At 32.5% G+C, this 22340-nt stretch overlaps 2 protein-coding genes across 6 annotated transcripts in view; one reads left to right on the top strand and one right to left on the bottom strand.

Annotated features, from left to right (window-relative positions):
- LOC126747041 (protein boule-like) overlaps positions 1–14027 on the top strand; it is a 69406-nt gene extending 55379 nt beyond the window's left edge. For all 5 annotated transcript variants that reach the window (XM_050455531.1, XM_050455540.1, XM_050455548.1 and 2 more), the window contains one exon: positions 1203–14027. In XM_050455531.1, coding sequence (XP_050311488.1) covers positions 1203–1382 — 180 coding nt within the window. In that variant the 3' untranslated portion in view covers positions 1383–14027. The remainder of the gene's footprint in view (positions 1–1202) is intronic.
- The window catches only part of LOC126747097 (uncharacterized), a 326191-nt gene that overhangs the window by 62649 nt on the left and 241202 nt on the right, over positions 1–22340 (bottom strand). The window lies entirely within an intron of this gene.

The following is a 22340-nucleotide window of genomic DNA, read 5'->3' as shown; positions in this document are numbered from 1 at the left end:
TAGGTGCATTAGGCAAAATAATCCTGAGTTGTTGTTGCAAAACACATTATGGAAACCATTCAAACATACAACAAAATCATGTAATTTTACACAGAGTAAAAAACCACGGCAACCTAAATAACCTAGAGCTTTTAGAAATGCAAATATTTTTTAACAGGGCAAAAGAAAAATCACTCAACATCCAGATTGTTTTCCCTGAAAATAATCTGATTAAAATTTCTTTTAACCCCTCCCCCCCTCCCTCTCGCCCTAAATTCGTCAAACTTAAAAATTGCGTCTTTTTTTCCAACTGCATGAGCCACCTGTTTTTTATTTATTGTAACAACAGTCTGCAATTTAGATTACACTCGAGTACCGCTACCTGGTGTTTAACTGTTAATTTTTGTAGAGATAAGTTTTCTTTGTATGATTTTTATATAGTCTTATAAGTTTTACATAGGTACCTCCATTTGTTCCTTTTAAAGGGATATGACAATTATCATGATTGCTTTCATTACGTTTTAACTGAGTTGTACGTTGTATGTTTTTAAAGAAACCTTTTAAAAGTGTATTTGTAATTTATAATTTTATAATTTTTTAAGAAATGTATGTTTGTCATGTTTTAGCCATAGTATATTTGACAATTTTCGTTTTAACTAATGTAAGTACCTTAGTTCTTTCATAATAATAAATGAGCGTGCTTATTAAGACCTAATCAATTTACTCCAACCCCCCCCCCCTCTCTTTTTGATATAATCAAAAATAGAGGGTAAATAATCACAATTAGGAATTTTCTAAAGAAATAACAACTTTTTTAACCTTCACCTTATTAACAAAACCCCAGAATATGGACGTAACTTTACAAAATATTTATTTTTTATCTCGAAATCCTAAATCATTACAACAAAATAGATAACATAACCGTGTTCTATGGAAAAATTTCTATCAAAATCATGTTTTGTTTTTTTAATAGGTATGTTAAATATTAACGGAGATACAAGAGCGTTCCCAAAACTCAAAGTTTTTAAAATCACTCTGTAGATTAAAAACTTTTGATCCGTTAAATTTTTGACAACGGCATGGGTCTATCTTCTATAACAACCGAGATAACTTACAAGTGTCAAAATCTGTCTACACCCTGTACAGCGTTTAGACGATAGTTAAGGATACACTTGACGCTTGTATTTTGTATTGACACGTCTTTTTTTCTCCCTAATCTTTAGGCACCACCGCCGTCTGCGTTTGGCCCTCCGTTAAGGCGCCCGCGTAAAAACCAGGGCCTTCAGGTGCGACGCATGGGCCCCGCAGGCAGTAGCGCCAACGAAATCGGCGCCGGAGACGCCCCGCTCCCCAACCAAGATCCTGAATCCCTTTCTGCTCAGGTGGAAGCGTTGAAGCTTTAAAAGGAAGAAATAATGTGTGTGTGGAGGAGCCCAGGTAGCAATAGTAGTAGTGCCGTTTGTGTTCTCTCTTTAATTACTGGGCCTAAATTCAAACTGTTTACTTAGTAGCTCAAAAGGCCTCCTCTAAAACTAAGACTGCCTTTGAAAAGAGTTTGATCTCCTCTCGTAATAGTTTATAATATTATAAAGGCTCATTATTATTATTATGATGATAATTATAATATATTATATATATATATATAGTGGTTATACTGTGATGTTTGCGTCTGGTGGCAATTTTAGTATTGAAACAAAATATTTTTGTATAATAATAATAATAGTAAAGTATTAATATATTTATATCATCACATTAACTAAGTAATCGGTTTGGTTTTTGGTCCAGTAGGCACTTTGTTGTTGTTGTTATTGTGGTACATTTAGAGCCCGAGAGGCCCAAAGGGGATTGATATAATAACTAGAGATATATGAACATCTAATATATGCGGTAGTCTTTGGGCTTTGATGGTGTCCCCCCAAAACATGCGTATGTAATTTATAAAATAGCGGTAAATATACTTAATAAGCGACCCCAAAAGTTGCACCTCTTGTCCATTTATTTTCTGCTGATGTGTGGGTGAATGTCGATTGGGTGAGACGAATGCCGTATGAGAGCTTCAGGGTGGTGAAATTATTATAAATGTTTTGTTGTTGGGCTTTTGTTTTTTTGGGGCGTTGGACTATAAATGGAGGCTTCAGAAGGCGATCAGTGTAAGTCACTTAAAGAATGAGAAAATGGTTCAAACAATAAATTCAAAAAGTTCGTTTTGGCATAAACGCGTTTAAACTATAAATGTTACAGCAAAATTTCATTTCACAGACTGACTCCACTTAAATGGTAAGTTAGGACTGGGGCCTAATTTTTTAACAAACGTCAGATAAAAGAGGGTACCTATTTTTGTTAATTAGTATTTCTCAATCTCTTTTTTTCTATCTAATAATTATTACACAAGTAAAAGAAATGTTACGAATTAAGAATATGTTAAATATACAGATGTATAAGTACATAACTTGTACTTGTTATAACGCCAAAAATTATTGATGAGAACAAAAAGCATTAATACATAACTTTTAATTTTCGTTATATCAATGTAAAATATGGTGAAGATAATTTTCTTCCCCATCCGTCTATATTGATACAGAGGTAGTCAGCAGATTGGCTATACCTGTATTTAATTTTTTTTTCTCCTCAACTATTCCCTTTTTTTCAAGATATACTGAGACAGACCTTCAAAATTATAAAAGTCGAAATATTTTAACTCTAACAAAGTATGGATCGTTTTTTCCTGTTTTAGACCTGGCAGTTTTAAAAGTCATTAATGGTGTACGGTTTCAAATGCGTCTTGTGATTTTTAATATGCAAGCTGTCGCACTCTATCATAGAGTGACCAGATTAATGCAGCCCAAGATTTCTGTTTTTTTTCCTGTATTCCTTTTTTTTTAAGTTTAATTTTTTCTAAACAACCCATTGCTTGGAGCGTAGGTTTCTTCAGAATTATCACAATCGTTCTCCGTGTCCCTTGTTTTATAGGGATCATTCTCAATCGATCCTACCTAAAAATTTTAAAAAAAAGTATATTATGAACTTTTATAGGCCTGAGGTAAGCTAACATCTACTTCATTATTTTTGCCTGTAAAAATTGAAGTTTTCCATTTCCTAAAAATAAATTAAGCCTTTAAATTTTACCTATTTACGAAAAGGCTTGATCATAGTTTTTCTAAAACATCCTTACTGAATTTGCTAAACTAACGGATACATTTATCTGATTCACCATTACTTCAGTTTCATGGGCAGTTTCACATTTTAAAATTTGCAAGTAAACTATAAAAATAAAAAATGTAGATCCTATTTTTTTGCACAGTATGCCTAAAACCTCAATCTATCCTTAAAATGAAAAACATTTACTCTCGTTTTCCAAAATACGCTTTTATCTTTTTTTCACTCAAGCAACACAAAACAATAAAACTTAACCCAACAAATGCAAATTGAGTTATCATTTAGTCATTTATTAAGTCCATCTAATTATTTCTGCTTCGCATCAAACAAGGGTTTTCGGACTAAATGATTTTCTTATGTATAGGAGAGAGTAGGATAATGATTTATTTAAACGAACTTGTCATATTAGCTAAAAAGTGATAAAAATGACTTGTCCCAGAACGCCGATGAAATACAATCGTCGAAAAAATGACTTTTGATGAGACACTAAAAAGAACAATGTTGTTGACACATGGACAAACCAAAACAAAATGTCTTTGAATCGCCCTTGTTTACCCTTCACAACACAGTAGGTATCACTGTTGTTCAGCCATTAATATACTTGTATCGCAACACCTATTATCTCCCTTATTGCATCCATCCAAGAACAAATTAACGTGCCTTCCTGATTAGAAGCACATTCCAGATCTCCACGTTGTCGTTTTTTTTTTGCAAATTTTGTCATGATTTTGCGAGTAGTAAAACAGGTCCCTTGAGAAGGAAATTGTATTCATTAAATTAATCTAGATAAAAAACCTATCAAAACAAAATAACTTCTTTTTCTTTTTACTGTGCTTGCGTGCTATTGAAAGTCATACATATAGCTTACACATAACACCTTTCCCAAATTTTTATTTCTCGCTTTATCCATTTCAGAGGAATATATTGTCTGAGACTGGATCTGCCTACTTGAATTTTGCGATGTTTGCGATTGGTGCTTTTTGATCTAAATTTTTAAAATCTAGCCTTCAGATGTTGAACTAGATAGATGTTGTCTTCAATATAATGAATCCTGCTACACTACTTCATTTTTTTAAGTTAGTAAAATATAATTTCAAACGATTCCTGGCCATTGCAAGTTTTGATTGTTTCATTGCTAAGACTTTTTTTTTAATGGCCGGAAGTTGGCAATTAAAGGAAGCTTATTGTACGTTATAATAAATAAGATTCCAATTAATATCACTACTTCGTGGGAATTCCTTTTTTCTTGCTTTTTCTTAGTTTAGATAAAAAATTCTTTTTGAAAATAATTTATAAAAACATCCACTACAGAAAAACATCGATTCAAGTCAAAAAGTATTACGCAGGGTCTGTATTCAGGTATATGCCATACGCCCAACTAGCAATTTTAGTTACGGCTACAACATTGTTTGACTATATTACTTTATTCAAGTAATAAATCGGTAACTGGTACCAAAAAAATATCTTATAAGTTTAAATAACTGCCAAGTAAAAAATAGTAGTAAGAAATACGTAATAACTTAATACTTGACTATATAGTAATTATTACTTTGCGGTAACTCTGATGGTAGCTGATACCGCTTAGCGACCTGACCTAATTACCTTTACAACGTCGTTACTATAAATTAGAAAATATTGGTCGGTGGGACGATTAAATGGGAACTTTTAAGTAAGTGCGATTACAAAGTTAAATTTCAAGTTCTTGCGACTACATAGGAACATCAAAATATTACCACGCAGTAATACACTTTGAAGTAATATTATCAGTAACAAGACCGAAATAGTTACCTTTATTTCTTCTTTAAAGTAATATTTACCACCTTGGCTATTAAAGCAAATTACCTTTAAGTAATTATTTCTACTATGCAGTAAAATATACTTTATAGTAGCATTTTTTTAAAATAATTTACTTATTCCTAAGTCATTTTTACTTTGAAGTAACAAAAGAAACTTCTTGGTAACAACAATTCGCCATATTTTTTTAAATTATTTCACTCCATTTTGTGAAAAGGTATTGCACGATTTTATGAATTTGCTAAAATCGGAATACTTTTACATTTTATGCAATTTTTATTAAATTATAGACCTCTTATATTCATAGGAGTAAAGAGGAGTGAAAAAAATTATCTACCTTCTTTAAAAAAGTAAATTTAAATATTTAGATTTGGTATATTTTTTTTGTTAAAAGTCATTATTTTAATGAGGCGTTCTTTATTTTCGTTCTATATTGCCTATGTTTAACAGAAAATTTGCTTCGTTTACATTTTTCCACTCCGGTAAGCGATAATATCAGCTATATTAAATACAATATGAAGTAGGTTAACCCCGATACAACTCCATCACTTAGAATAAAGACGGACGTATAAAATTATTTGTGTTGACAAAGAAAGAGAATCAAAATGTTTGCCTAATATTGGCTCAGTAACTTCTTAATAACTAGCACTGCACAATTACTACTTTATGACATCCCGAAAACCACTATGGGACGTTAAAAAGAAGTTCCCGGGACGATAGAATTACGTATTTGCTACAGCAAAATCATTCCCAATTTTGGTAAAAAAGTGGTAACAGAACGGTGGCTAAACGGTTCCCGCGACTAGTAACCACAACTTTAAAGTATTCTTTATAGTCGCGATTACGTAGCTGTTGCCAAAAATGCTAGTTGGGCGTGGTATAAAAGCTTCAATTGCTTTCACCCAAATACAACCTTTGTTGCTATCAGTTTGACGTTAACTTAACTCATATTTTCGGACTCTACTTTTGTATTACTCGAGGAATCTGGAAATAATTTCCTTTGACCGTACATGGCTTTTTTTGTTTTTTTTTCGTAATTGGATTCTAGTGGCCTCTCTAGTTAATAGTCAGATCCACTATCTGCAAATGGATCTTTACGGTCAGATAAGTTGTTTGCAATACCTACCATATCGGTTGTAGTTAGGCGTTATCTGTAACACACTGTAATATACTGTCTTGGAACGATTGTGATACAGTTGTCCCACCGAAGAAGAGGTCAAATATTAAATTCAATTATTAACAAAGTCAATCAAATATTAACAAAATATACAAACTGACTTATCTTGGCATTTTTTCATATATTTCTTAACACTATAAACGAAAAAAAAGTAATCACAACAACTAAAATCGCTGACAATATAGCCTGAAAAGAAAAATCCAAGAATGTTAACAATTTTATTTTAAAAAAACGTATTGATATTCTATGAAACAAAGCCAAGATAGTTTTTTTTTCAAGTACAATACTTAGTCAGTAATTTTGAGTTATTACAGTTTTCTTTTAAAATTGGTACCCAGGCGGCTTAATTTCACAACAAAAACTTAATCCTTGTAACTTGTTTTTATTTAATTGATAAAAAGGCGTATCTGGGCATTTTTGACGATTGACATTTTGGACGACTTTAAACTGAGAATCTAGTATGATCTAGATGTTCATCGATCATCGTCGAACTACAAATAATACACGAAAAGTGTTACATTAAATGCATTCGGAAGCATCGACTGCTTGCGTTCCGATGCAAAAGCGATTCTTCTACCCTCTATGATTTTAAGATACTTAATAAAACCGCAACCACGATTTCATGTCCTAAAATGATTTACACTAGTAAGTGCGCCTATTTGCTGGCTTTACTGGGACTCGTGCTGCTAAATTTGAACTTTTAAGATAAATCTGTAGTACCAAACTTCATTTATACAAAAAAGTGACCTACACTGATTGAGCCCTCAGAATTTGTCAAGATATCCCCTACAAGTCCATCCCATCGCTTTTTCTCGGTTCAACAAGAACAATTGGAAATATTCTCGTGACAATATTTAACTTTATCGCGAAAGCTTAAGAGTGATTCGTTTTAAAAATCAACAATCCCTTGCACGCACCCCCCTCCCAGTTATTGATATTCTGTTTATTTATTAGGGTGTTGGTTTTTCGAAAACGACAATAAAAACAACCCGCCGGTTTTCTTTACAGAAAGAAGTGAGATGCCATTACTTGTAAACTCTATTATTAAAAAAAAAAGAAAAGAAAATAAACACGTAAAAGCTAAGTCAGTCGGTAGATTTTAGGATATTACTCATAGGTTAACTTTAACTTTTGTAGATATATTGATACAGAACGAAATAACGCAGATATATAAGAAAATATTTAATATATTTTAGGTTATATCGAGATAAGAAATATATATACATCATTATTAATATATATAAAGGATTCTCTCTTACTTGTTATTTAATGTATAAGGTATTAGAATTTTCGGCTAAGGTTCGTTAAAAATATATATTATTTCTGAGGCGGTGTGTAGCCTTCTTCACTCTTTGAAATTTCAGAATACAGATTCTGTGATAACATACACTGTTTTCTAAAATCGGAGTTCTAAAGCACAAATATTTAGTAAAAAAAAAGGTTACACATACGATCAAAATAAATCAAACATCTTGACAAAAAAGTGAGATTCTTGCTCAAAATGGTTGCCATCTCGCGTAGATAGTATTCATTAGTCGCGCATCTCCATATTCTTATTAAACGGTGGGTGGGGACGCGGTTCTTTTTGACAACTTCGACATTTCCTAAATTATAATTTGTACATAGATATATGAAGTATATAGTAAGTAGTTAGTTTTTGAAGGAAAAATATACTTTTCTTAAAATGACTTATTGAGGAATGAAATGAGATGCAAAACTTGTTTTAAATTTATTAAATTAGGGAAAATTTGAACCAAGAATTAAGGGAAAAGGATTTTAAATAAGCAGACTTAAAGTCTTACATAACTTTTTGTGCGTCAAATTCATCCTTAGGAATACCTCTTTATAACAGTTCTAATAAAGAAACCAAGGCAAGGAAAACTAATAAAGTTCGCTTCTTGATGAGAATATTAATTTCAAAGATAATTCCACGCATTTTTATCTAAAAATGAAACAATGCCTGAGCAATAAAATCACATGCAGGATGTTTTAAAAACTCATTAACTTAGGACTAATTTGAACCGGGAATGAAGAATCAGTTAAAAAATAAGTAGATTTTAAGCCTAATACAACGTTTCAAACACCATTTCAATCCTCAAAAAGTCCTTTACATTCGTTTATATGAGCTCTAATAAGGAAACTAGTGCCATCTCAAGTGGACAATAAAAAGTAAAAAAGAAAACAGTGATTTTGACCTTTTTATTATCATCGTTAGGGCAATGAAAATAATTTTTTTTAATTAACTGTAAATGCGTTAAAATACGGGAAACTATTGTATCTTGGACTTTTAATTTTTTTTAACGACAATTTTGCTTTTTTTAGTACAAAATGGCATTTGAGAATTTAGTATATCCACTTAATCAAAAATTTTAAAAATACAATACAAAACTATTCCATAATGATCCATGGTACACTATGCTCATGTGCCTTAGTAGATGTCTCTTGTACTTAGGGCCAAGCATAAAACAATAATAGATTGTTTAAATTTTTAGTTGTAATAACATACAAAGGAATATTAATGTCACAAAACGCGTACAATATTTTTTTTTTGGATAGTAATAATACAAAAAATCATATGCTTAATCTGATTTTGCAAGAATCACACAAGTAGTTCTTCCACTATTCTCCTTCAACCTCTGTGCAGTGCACTCATCTGCCACAAGAATTGAACTTACACCACTTTTGTGACTAAACTTCATCACCTCTATCTTCATTATCAGTTGATTCAAGAGACATTACCTTAGAGTCAGACGAAGAACCTGATACTTTTTTACTCAATTTAGCTTTTTTTGACTCTCTTTTTCGGTAAATCTTTTTTTTCTATTTTGTAGTTTGTTCTCAATTTTTAGATACTTTTTTGACCTTTTTCAGTTTTTGTTCCGTGATTTTGTTTTTTTTTCTGGCGTATCAGTAGCAATCATGGTTCTTCCTGGCTGTCACCCCAGTTTCCTCTTATTCTTCTTGCAACCTTGAGCCTTATCCTAAGGCAAATCAGGAGTAGCAGGAGGCCTGGATCCAACTTTGTTAGTGGTACAAGTTCCTTCAGGCCTATCGATCACGTAGTAACAAAAAGGAAATCATTGTCAGTAAAGATGTCTTCATTGAACAAGAATGTTCCTGATTTTCAAAAACCGGACAAGCTATTATCCAGAGTAAAGGCACGAGGATAAGCTGTTCTCAAGGCTCCTGTAACGCTGTATATATCAAAGGTTTTTCCTTTGTAAACCCAGGTATCAACGGTTTGGTTGTAATAAGATTTCAAAGGTCCGTAGACAGAGAGGTCAAAAGTCTGCAGCATGTGGGGAAAATGTAACATTTGGAATACCTGCATCAGCTGCCTTGTCAAGAATTGCTGGACCAAGGTGGGTTTCATGCTTGTCTTGAATTAACAGGACGCGATCATCCTTAAAGCTTTGTATAGAGTTCATGAAATAGATCCAAAAATTTCATAATCGCTTTTTCGTTTGACCAACCTGATGGGTTTGCTGTGCCAATACATCCTACTGGTCTTCCAAAAAGCATCCTTTCTTTAAAATGCAGTCATGAAAAGACCAACATAAGAGGCAACGAATTACCGATTCCATTTACTGTAACTATAACAATGTGTGCTCTTCTTTCAGCTGAAGTAGCACTGCCTATCTGCTTTACTTACATCTTTCGAAGCAACTATTCTAGATTGTCCTTTAATTGTGCTCAGTCAGAGAAAATTGGACCGTATTTTCTATGTTCCTCTTTAATATTCTTACAAAAAAGTTTTTTTTATTACTCATTTCATCATTTTTCCAAGTATCTGATATGTTTTTTATTACTAGCTTTTTCAATTTTAAAAGTTAACGTTCTGAAACCCTTCTTTGTTAAACTATTCTACATTTGGCTATAGTTTGAATATAAGTAACGAGTCTTCATTCCTCTTCTTAGTATAATTGACGAAATAGTGGTATTCAGCGTTTTATGTATTTTTAGATTTCGGTAGCTGCCTAGTAAGCGTTGACCTGCTTATATTGAATACTTGCCGCTTTTGTGTAGGCTTAAAGTATATGATGATGGTTGGCCACAATAGTCCCATCTTATTTAAATTGTCTATCCAAATTTACAAACAACAGCAAGCATTTTATTCACAAAAAAGTCAACTATCCAGCAGTTTAATCTGAAATATTCCTAGCTTTCGCCTTAAGACAGTATTCTCGTTCAACAGTTTCACAAAAACTTTACTTTTACAACACAAAGATTACTTTCTTTCACTAAAATTCTAACAGTCAATTTGCACCGCTATTACTGAACTGAGCAGCTCTTAATTTGAGATTGTGGATTGGGTTCGTCATCGGCCCGCTAGTAAGCAGCATTAATCAACTACGCGAAGTGGTTTTAGGTGTATTATGGTCTAGGTACAACAGTTTCCCCTGTAATTAAATAAAAAACAATTTACATAATATCAAAACATCAGGATTCGCCTGGTTTTTAAGATACACCAATAAAAGCATTGATTAAAAAAGGAAAAGTACAATAAAACACTAGCGCCAAGTGGTCTAAAAATGAGAGACTTTTTAAATCTTTCAAAATTTTCGGGTCTTACACACAAAAAAAAATAGGATGTAAGTGATGATTAGAAAACTAGGACAACAATAAAAACGTAGAAAAGTCAGCTATATTATGAGGAAAAAATAAATGCTCTGCTCCATATTTATTCTTAGAAAAATTCAAATATGAGACAGGCCAGGTGAAATATGAGACAGTGGTAAAATGTACATACATATAAACAGTCGGACTCATCCTCTAAACCAGAAATAAGACACGATTTTTTTAAATTTATACAATAAAATAATTCAGACCTATTTATTTATAATACGTACAAAAACATTTAGAGCAAATAATTGCTGAACTAAATAATATTCTTACATAAAAAATAAGTAAAAAAAGTGAATAATTTAATAACATATAGGAACAGGTTTATTACTAATGAAAATTTAATGAACTAAATATTTGTCGAAATTATTGGAAAGGAATAACTATTTCTCATTCTAAGAAGTTCCTGCAAGCGGATCTGGGGGTGGTAGTTTTAAAGCAACAATATCTTTTGAACATTCTTGATTTCGGGGACTACTGGATAGACGAATTTATTTCCTTTACGTCGTAACTAGGAAATACAAAATTCATTATTGGGTAGTAACCCTTTTACAAAGGCCATGTAATGCACGTTCTTATTTTCAGTTTCAGATTCAACCAGAACGAAATCGCCAAGTAGTTATTATTTATTCCGTCGCTGATTTAGATCCAACAAGGTTTCATACATCCTAATTAATTTCTAACCAAATCAGCTAGTCTCATATTTTCGATATGGCTTTCGTCCTTGTACTAAACCTCTTCCTCTTGATCAGATTCTGAACTATTTGAAGGTTGTGTTATAATTTTTTTTGCTTTTTCTTTCTGCCTTTTGGTTTATGTATTTGACTGCTACTGAGTATTTTACGATGTTTCCGTGCCTTGTTAATTTTCCTTTTGAAAAAAATGGATTTGAAAGAAGAATTTTTGTGACACCAAACTTGTGCTGTAACCATTTCTAGATTCAAAGCCTACTGGTTCATTAACAATATTTTTTTGGGTTTCATGAATTTCCAACTGATCAAGAAAGTCTTTATTTGCCTGAAGATTTTATATCTAATTAGATTCATAGGATCTAACCGCTCTATAGGATATTTCTCCCTTCATATTAGAAATATTTTTGTTGATTCAAAAGAAGAAATAACGTTCTTTCTTGAAATCCATCTTTCCAACTATAACAGTAAAGTAAATCTGCAAATTCACTTTTAGTCAACTTTCTCTGGTTTTGACACTGCCAATTGAGCAATTTTTCGTTCAATCTTAGCTCTAATGGACAAGGCACCCGCGATTGTAGTAAATCAGTTGCGCGCAGCTTTAGTAATGTTATATTCTCTAATGGCTAATTCTATGGTTGGTTGATCTAAATACTTAAAACTTATCAAACCAGTCATTGAAAATAGCTGTTCTCCTCCAACGTTCTAGATCATTATTACCTTTCCAAGAGCTCCACAGATTTTACCCTTAATATATTATTAGTGGAGATAAAGAACATCCGCTAGCTGATGCATGCCATTACAGTCACATTTTCCTTTCCCAATCGTTCAATACTCCGATGCACTTTTTGTCCTTTGGCGGCTACGGCGCCTTTAATTCTGGTTAGATCCATCAAAAAAGAAGTTTCGTCGAGATTCCAGACTTGTTTTGATGTAATATTTAGGTCTTAATGAATGGATCACTAGTGGAAAAAAAATCGAGGCTTTTCTAGTTGTTCCATTTTTTTTTGGCTAAGAGGATTTCTGCTCCAGAATCGAGTTGTCGCAGGGACGTTCATTTAAGGACGTTGTAAGGTTATTCTCTTGCACGCATATTTGCACGGCGTTTTGAACTTCTTGCTTAATTAATGCAAACCCTCCCACTGGGCAATTTTTACAAACTGAAGATAAATATTGTTGAGCCTCTACAGATATTGCTGCTTTTCGCCCTTTTTGCTAAATTTTTCTTATTCGTGTAGCGACTAAGTTTCGATTTGTCGATATGGAAAACATTGGAAGCAACTCTTACAGAAAAACCTTGAATTTTCCTCAAATTGCTGCTTTATCTGACATCTGATCTCCATCCTCTATGACGTTGGTATATACTTCTTTGGCATACTGGATTTTTTACTTGACAGCTAAAAAATAACGAAGATGTATGTTCCATATTTACACCTGGCAGTGTCTCATTTTTACTTCAAACTCCACAAAACGCACGTGTTTCCTGACTGACTGACTGATGACTTCCAACTGAAGCGCCCAGTGTTGCCAGGTATTATTAACTCTTAGGCGCCTTTTTGACATTAAAATGCCCCACCAGAGTGAGTTAGCGTAAAGCTATTAGTAAAGTAATGAGGAGGCCATAAATCAAGGAATCGGCACCTCGGTTTGGGCGAGTTCGGCTAGTTTCGTCTAGTGTTTTATTATATTATAGTTACTTTTTCTGTGAAAAATATTTAATTCAAAAGAATAGTTAACAATATTTGACTAAAATAGAGATACACGCAACTGTAAGGGAACCCGCAGGAAGAACCAAATATTAAGTATTAGTACACCGATATCACATAAATCAACTTCTAAAATTGCTTTTATATAATCATAAGAACGTACGGATTCCTCTACTTATGCCCGTCTAAAGTAATGGGAGTTTTGAACACATGGATCTCTTTTTACCACATCTCATTTTTACCCAAAGTTTTGTTGTAAAACTGGTATTTTAAAAAATCTTATCATTTATTGATCATATATAAAAAACCGTGTTTAAATAATATTGAATTAAAAAATAATCCAAAACAAAATACTTTGCTAGGTTCAAGAAGTGCCAGGTCGAATTGAAAGAGTCACCTTTAGGCGCTCGGCGCATGTCCCATTATTTAAAACGCCATTTCAAATTTAAATCCGCTACTTTGGGCTACTACTACACCTGGCAACACTGAGGTTCACGGGTTACGAACTGACATGATAAAATAATCCTCAAATAAAGCGATGGATTTTTTAATTTTAATTCTGACCATAGGGTTACTGAAAAATAATAAATTGTAGTCATGAGGTCCACAACTGCTGCTATTAGTTTATAACAGAAAATACCTACTTGTTGCAATGGTATTTTGAGTGTCTCATTTTTGTACCACTTGACCCTATACTTTGAGTATTTAAAAAGCTTCCGTGTTCTGAGGATGACAATAAATTGGTCAAAACTTAACTTAATCATAACGGTACTCTTGAAAAAATGGACAAGAAGGCTTATAAGTTGTTCGGAACAAATTGCTCTGTATAAATTCAGTATTTTCTACAGGGAATTTTTCTCAATTATACCGAGAATTAATGAAAAAATATATCTAAACCGGTTACATTTTGCAATAAAAAAAAACAAGTGAAAATTGTCAACCGTCCCCACCCTCGCTGCCTCAAAAACGTTTCCTGTCAATTGGTTAAACTGTCAATTTTTCGACACCTGTGTCATAAAATAAAAAACACACACGATTTAAACGACGAGAAGTGTCAATTTCGCCCCGCTCTCCCCCTTTTTCTTCCCGCTTTTTCCCCCCCACGAGGTCATTCATTTGTCCTTTTTAACGAACGGCGTCTGTTTTTTTTTTTCGTTTCGATTTTAGGCTGTGACGTTTATATATTGATATAATTGTTAAATTTTTGTAGATTTTTTATAGACCGTCGGTCCGGTCGGATCAAATATGTCGTTTATCCGCCGCCCATTTACGCGAAATCAAAATTACACACACAGTTTCAAAAGAGCCTAAAATGCACACACACACACACACATAGATACAGATTTTTTTTTGTTGAGCACACGATAAAATGCCAAAAAAAAACACGATTATTTTCTACTTGTTATGTAGTAGAGAAACAAGTATTTCCTTGTATTAGTATTTGTTGAGAGGGACACGAATTTTAATATTTTCTTGTCATACATAAAAAAGGGGGTTGAAAATGTGAGTGTGCTTTGGCAACTGTGTAAAAAGTACATTAGTTGTTGCCAGATCATACGCGCAACGCGCAAATTCCATTATTTGTTAAGGCGCGCTACCCACAATTAAAAATATATAAATTATATTTATCTGTTTTGTTGTTATCCAAAGATTTATTTAGCGTATAGATTATACACTAGGGAGTAGATTGTAAAATATAATATAACATAGTAAGTTTTTAAGAGAATTAGTAATTTATTAATAGATTGTAATTGTTTCTTTATAGGCTAGTTATTAGGTTAATATTTAGGACACCTATATCATATTGATTGATGGTATATTCGAATGCCAAACGTCCTATTTAGGCTATGAACCGATATAATGTTTTTGATACTGTAGATTTTTTAGTAGACGTATGTTATTATCATTAAATTGTTTCGACTACTACTTACTGATGATTGAAATTAAAATGCCACACTACTATTTTTTTTATTTTTATTTTTTCACTCTCCTAAATCTTTTCCCTTTAGATCTTTCCCCAGTTTTTTTTTTTATTTAGCACCTTGTAAAGTCTGTTAAAATTGCGGTGTATTGAAGATTTAATTGTGGAAAATATCAGACCACTAAAAATGAGTTATTTGTTTAATTATTTTTGTTATTTTATTACCCAGTAGTAAAGAGCAAACCTACAAATGTGTTTCATATTTATAATGTTAAGATCCGAACGTCTGGGGTCAACCTCTTTAACAACATCTCATAACTCTGATCCTAAGTTAATGTTTTTTTTTTCAAGAACATACCGGGTTGTCTTTTATATTTAGACAAAGCCTAGCTCGGTTATTATACGAGGTGGAAAAAAAAGTTTTATATAAAAGTTGTAGGGTTTACCTTAAATCGCCAGGAAATGTTATAAAATATAATACAGGGGTATCGCAAAGTTATTAAAAAATACACAGTTCATTTTTTTTAAATGGAACCCCCTTGTATATTTTTACATTACATAAAAGACATTTTTTTTTCTGATTTCAAAAATATATAATATGTTAATATTTGGTTTAGCCGTTTTCCCAATATTTATCTTTAAAAAATAAAAAAATAAAACAACTGTTTACCCGAATCCCCGTTGCTATGGTGTTTATCGGTAACAATAAAATAAATAATGTTATTTGTTGGGCTGTCACTGTCAATGTTTCTGCTATTTCTTTTCAAAAAAGGGGTTATACCGAAGAAGAAAAGTTTAAAATTATGAGGTTGTTTTACAAAAACAACAATAATGTTGCTCGAGCGCAAGCTGAATATCACCGTATTCATCCCGAAATGAGAGTTCCTGCTAGGTCCACTTTTTATTACACTGAAACACCGAACATAAACTAGAATAGAAGGATCACTCTAAGCGCCGCCCAAAATGTTGCCTTTCTCACTCGCTTTCTGATGCTACTCTTTTTTGCTGCCCGGTGGCGACTGCGTTATACAGGGGCGTCTTCAATATTAGAACTATAATAGCGTTGTGCGTAAATTTTGTACTTTAAAAATGCCGGCGATATGTTGCGTAGATGGCTGCAGGAGTAAAAGGGGATATACATTTTTTTAAAAATAAAAATGGATTAGTTCACAGAAAAAAATACGCGCTTTTCTTCAGTATTTCTTAAATATCTCGGAAAATTGAGATCCTACAAAAAAATTCAAAAGTGTCAGCGATTTAGAGTACATATTTTTTTTAAATCGTGATTTTAATCTAATAAAATGCAAAATTTTTGGTAATATTCTGTTATTAGTGGTGGTTTTTAATAGTGAAAATTATTATTATTATTAGTTGCATTGCAATCATTTGATTGATATAAATTTTAGCCACTTATACCGTCTAACCATACTTAAAACTGCATTTTTTTCGTCATTAAGGGTGGTTTTTAAGGGTTTAAGTTTCAAAATATTGATGTGTACTATAATCCCCAATGTAAAACTATATTTATTTTGCATATTTATATGAATTCTAGGTTGTAAAACACCTATTTTCCTTTTATTTGAATTTTAGTGGTTTGTTCTTTCATCCCCTATTTAAAAAGCAAATAATTAGGCATTTAATAAGTTTTTTTTATTTAACTGCCTTTTTATATTTCACTGTTACCGAGTTCCATATGCTGAGTGTTGTTATCACATTATTATGTAAATTTTATTAAATATTGAAAAATGGGTATATTAACGAAGTTATTATTAATTAAGTGTATGTAATATTAGGTAGGTAGTTTCTTGGTCAGTTAAGAAAAGAGCATGAAAGGAACGTAAAGCTAAGATTTAATTGTGTACATTCTAATAAACTTAATTTTAAAGCTATCTACCAAGTGTTTTTCTTACAGTTATTTCTTCAAAAGAGATACTTAATAATATTCTTTCAATTTCATTTTAACAATAATACAAAGTGCCTTTAAATTCAAAAAATTCCATATATTACACGCTGCCCGCCGCGATGTACGAAAATATTCCTTATTAAAAATGTTTCAAACACCCCCCGTATCGTAAAGGATTGCCGTCGAGACTAAATAATGATTTACGACCGCGTAAAAAAAGTCGGCACTGTTTAGAAGTCCCTACCACAGCATAAAGAAACCAGCAGTCGCACTTCAATAAAAATACATTGGCTTGAATAAGCGAGTTCGGTGCATGTGTACTAACGCAGGCGAGGCATTTTTGCTTATAGTAGGGATGCCGCTGACACTCGCTACGGTCCACGCGGCTTTCGCCTTGGCTAGAGCCGGACTTAAACATTTTTTTAGATGTTATTATCTTGTAAAATAAAAATACCTACATAGTACAAATATTGATTTTTTAATATAAATAAAGTTCATACATTAACAAAATATTTAAACAAAAATAAACATCGCATTTCTACATCTAACAACGACGATATAGAAGAAAACATGCAGAAAGTTAATTAGGTATGTACCATAAATTTAAGAGACCATTCTTTGAGTAATTTTAAAACAAAAAGTTCATATAAACATATGTCCAGAAATTCTTCGTTCTCAATATACAGGGTGTTAAAATTTAACAACAACTAAAATATATGCCACTGACCTTAGAACATTGAAAGGCCTTTCAATGTTCTAAGCCACTGACTTTTGCGCAATTTTTATTATGTTCTGTGGATTATACAAACAAAACTTTTCTGTCTCTTAAATTTTTTTCGTATCTTGCTTAGTTAATAATAAATTCCAAATGAAACTTTTCCCCAAATTCCTTGTGTGATCCAGGGATATGCAATTAAGTGGACTTTTTTTTTCTCGAAAAATAAGCGAGATACGAAAAAGTTGTATTTGTATTTGAGTAAATCAAATAACATATTAAAAATGGCACAAAATTCAGGTGCCCCAATTTTTTTGCCACAAATATTTCTTCAGGTCCCGTTCGAGATTACACTGAACCTAATAAATTTAATCATATTAGGGGTAAATTAGCTCCTTAATGTTATAAATAACACCGCCAGAGAACTTGCGGACCTATGTTCATATGAACTTTTTGTCTTAAAATTACTCAAACAATCGCCTGTTAAATAATTTATGGTACATACTTAATTAACACCCTGTATAGTAACGCTTTTAGATTAACATCTGACTACATAGCAGTTTAAGGATAACTAATTATACAAATAAAGTAATATTTCAAAACAAATAGAAACTCTTAGGCCAATAAATAAAGATAAATAGTTGGCAACAATTCAAAACAATTCTAACATCTGCGAATTTTTGTTATATTATTAAGTACCAACTAAAGTAAAAGTATACAATTTTGCAACTCTTTTAAATATAGCAACACTGTTAAAATGGCAGAAATATAAATAATGTCCTTAAAAATTAAAAAAAAAAAAATTACATTGCTGCAACTTTAATTGATGCTTAATTATGTTATTTAAGCCATACAGCCAAATTTGCAGCTATTAAAAACTTTGGCAAAGTCAATTATTTTGCTTCATTAATAATTTTTGACATACCCCTTTTTTTAATACAAAAGTTTTTATAAAAAACGCTACGCTTTGTAAAAATGCTATTAAAATAGTCACTAAGTACGGAGCTGAACTAGGCGATACACCTATGAACACAGTTCAATAAACAGTGAGCTCGGCATCCGGAGAACATGGCTGCGGCATGGCTAAGGATGCTATTAGTTCGCTTACATTTTCGAGCGGAGTGAGACTGCTGGTTTCTTTATGCTGTGTCCCTACTTCAAACGGCCGCAAGAGAGTGAACCTACTGTCTTGTTCTTTATACTGTGACTGAAAGGAGTATGAGAAACCACAAAAATCTACAAAGAAAAAAACGAACAGTTTTAGCTAACGCGGATGAAGAACTACAAATTTTATTATATTTTCAAGGTAAAAAGTTATTTTATATTTAAGAGCCTTATAAGAATTATAATTTATGCTTTGATTTTTGTAGAAAAACCATATTTATCAACCGTAGATGCTAGTAGACACTTTCGATGCTCTAGATCTAAGATTCAAAGAGTTCTTCAGAAATATGAATATCATCCTTACAAATTGATGCCAGTACAAAAATTAACAAATAATCATGAAATAAGAAGGCTAACATACTGTAATCAGATGTTAGATATAAAAAACGTAGATAACGATATCTTTAATAAAATCTTGTGGACGGATGAATCTGTATTTACAACAGCAGGGATGTATAATAGAAAAAATACTCACATGTGGGCACCAGCAAATCCTCACGCATACGTCGAAATAAAAAAACAGGGCAGAATGTCATTAAATGTGTGGTGTGGTATCCTTAGAAACCAAATAATTGGACCCATTATATTTCAAGGATCTTTGACTGGAAATAGGTATTTACGGTTTCTAGAAAATGAGATTGAAGCTTTATTAGAAGAAATACCTTTAAGAGAATATACCAATATTATATGGCATCAAGATGGCGCCCCGCCTCATAACTTTAGGCCAGTAAGGATTTTTTTAAATAATCGTTTTATTCAGTGGATTGGAACCCATGGTACAATTAACTGGCCACCAAACAGCCCTGATTTGACTCCTCTAGATAGTTTTTTATGGGGGTATCTTAAAAATGAAGTTTATAAGGAAAGAAGTGAAAATTTGGAGGAATTAAGGAAAAAAATTCAAAAAAGTATAAACTCCTTAAATGAAGAACATCCTGAATATATTTCAAATGCTCTGTTAAAACTGGACAAAGATTATAGAAACTGCGTTAAAAATAATGGCGGCCATATACAACATTTGTAAATATTTAAAGAAACAAGGCTCAAAGGTTTTTTTTTCAAAAAACCAAATTTTTTTAAAAATGATGAATTAAATATTAACATTTTATATATTTTTGAAATTAGAAAAAAAATGTCTTTCATTTAAAGTAAAAATATACAAGGGGTTCCATTTAAAAAAAATTAACTTTGTGTTTTTTATTAACTTTGCGATACCCCTGTATTATATTTTATAACATTTCCTGGCGATTTAAGGTAAACCCTATAACTTTTATATCAAACTTTTTTTTCCACCTCGTATAGTAACCGAGCCAGGCTCTGTGTAAATATAAAAGACAACCCTGTACAATTTTAGAGATGAAACGGATATCCGGTCGTTCTCAAAAACAAACTTGTACTAGAGGCACCAGACTTCTCAAGCATGGTAGTTTCTTCTTTGCCTTTAGCTTTGTTAAGCAAAGCAAACTTCTCGGGATGTTTTGATTTTACGTGGTTAGTCATGGCGGAAGTACCTAGAATATAGGTAATTTCTAAATTTACCCGAAAATAACCAAACATACACACACTTACCAGCCTTTTTTCCTTCTCCGCCCCGAGATATTTGAAGCTGGCACAGCAAACAGTCAGCCAACCTATTGTTGTCCTTATTTATGTCAAAATATTGCCATATTGGCGACCTTTTTGTGCTCGACGACATATTTAGAACTTCTAAACAATAAAACTATCTGCACTCTATCTACGCAGGAACTAAACCGATTTTGAATCGTCACCAACAACACGCGCCCGGTCAAACTACGCAGAAACTAAACTAATATGGAACCGATGCCACGACATGCCCGATGTAATCGAATTTTGATAAATAAAAAAACCGATGCGGTCGATATAATCGAATTTTAAACGACAGACGTCGAATAAACCCGATTTCGATGGCAGAATATTCGGCCCTCCGGCCTCGCTGCCCGCCGAATATTCGGTATCCGGCCAAACAACTATCCGTTTCATCTCTATACAATTTAGGTTTTTCTCGAAAGATAATTTTTCAGATATGTAATATTCCCTAAAAGGGTCCGAATTCGAGCCCGCCACTGTACACTTTTGTTCATCCTTTTGACTTTTGGGCCACTGTTTAATTCCATTATATTAGTTTTCGTTACTAGCATATGATTCCCTAAATTTTAATACAGTACGTTAATAATGTATTTAAAAAAATGGCAATATAAGGAACAAAGATTCTATCCACTTCAACAAAAATTTCCAAATGAACCGGTGGAAAATTTAAGGGATTTCGTACCATAAAAAAATATTTGCTATTGCTACTTATTAAGATCTCACCTTCAAATGAAGATTATCTAAAGTACAGAGAATAATGAAAAAGCATAAAGAAAGCAAAAACCATTATGTTAAAGACCATGTCACTGAAGAGTGATGAAGAGGAACATTTTGGGCGACAATATTCTAAACATTGAACAAACGCAAGCAATTAAAGGAACAGGTAGATATTAATAGAGCAATGGAGGAACTGCGAAGATCTACGTGATCTAAATTTCAGATGCTTTAACTAAGAAGAAGAGGCAAATCACGAGTTAGTTTTACGACTAATCAAAACTCTTTATTTTACTCTCGACCCGTGTTTCACTAAAACAATGTTAGCATCTTCGGGAGAAGATTAAAACTAAACTAAAATTACGTTTAAAAAGTTTTAATCTTCTCTTAAAGGTGCTAACATCGCTAGCGAAACACGTGTTGTCTAATAAAGAAGCACTGAACAGCTTGAATATAAACGACCTAGAAAACAGAATAAGTACTGACATTAGAACGACAGCCAAAAAGATATGTGCCACTACCAAGAAAAATAATTCAAAAATAAAAAAGGAAACTAGAGAACTCATGGCGAAGAGAAGAAACTTGGAGAAAGGGACTCATGAATACAACGAAATTAACAGATTGATAAAAAAAGAAAACAAGGGAAGATTTAAGGCAATACAACACAGAAATGATAACAACGACCATCGAAAACAACAAAAACATGAAAGTACTTAAAACAGGTAGCAATGATGGACGCCTCTAAATACATCAACTAAGGGACGCAAACGGAAACATCAAAGAGAACAGTAAAGAATGGATATCGTGGAAAATTTCTACAGCACACTGTACACAGGAGACAACCCAAAACAAGCAATCGGAGTTGATGAAACGATTCTCAATGTAGGCTCCGAAGATCTTCCTGACATCACCAGAGAAGAAGTAGAACTAGCATTGTCTCAAATGAAAAACGGTAAAGCACCAGGGGAAGATGGAATTACAACTGAAATGATAAAACTTTGGGGAAGAACTACTGTAGAAGCAATGACAATTCTTCTTAATAAATGTATGACAGAAGGCGTGATACTCCAAGCATGGCAAAAGGCCCAGGTGATTTTACAGTACAAAAAAGGAGATAGGCTTAAAATCGACAACTATCGACCAATTAGCTTACTCCCCCACCCGTACAAACTTCTGACAAAGATAATAACA

Source organism: Anthonomus grandis, chromosome 2 (assembly GCF_022605725.1).
Source record: "Anthonomus grandis grandis chromosome 2, icAntGran1.3, whole genome shotgun sequence".
NCBI lineage: Eukaryota > Metazoa > Arthropoda > Insecta > Coleoptera > Curculionidae > Anthonomus > Anthonomus grandis.
Note: the sequence above shows the minus strand (reverse complement) of the source record. Positions and strands in the feature narration are given on the sequence as shown.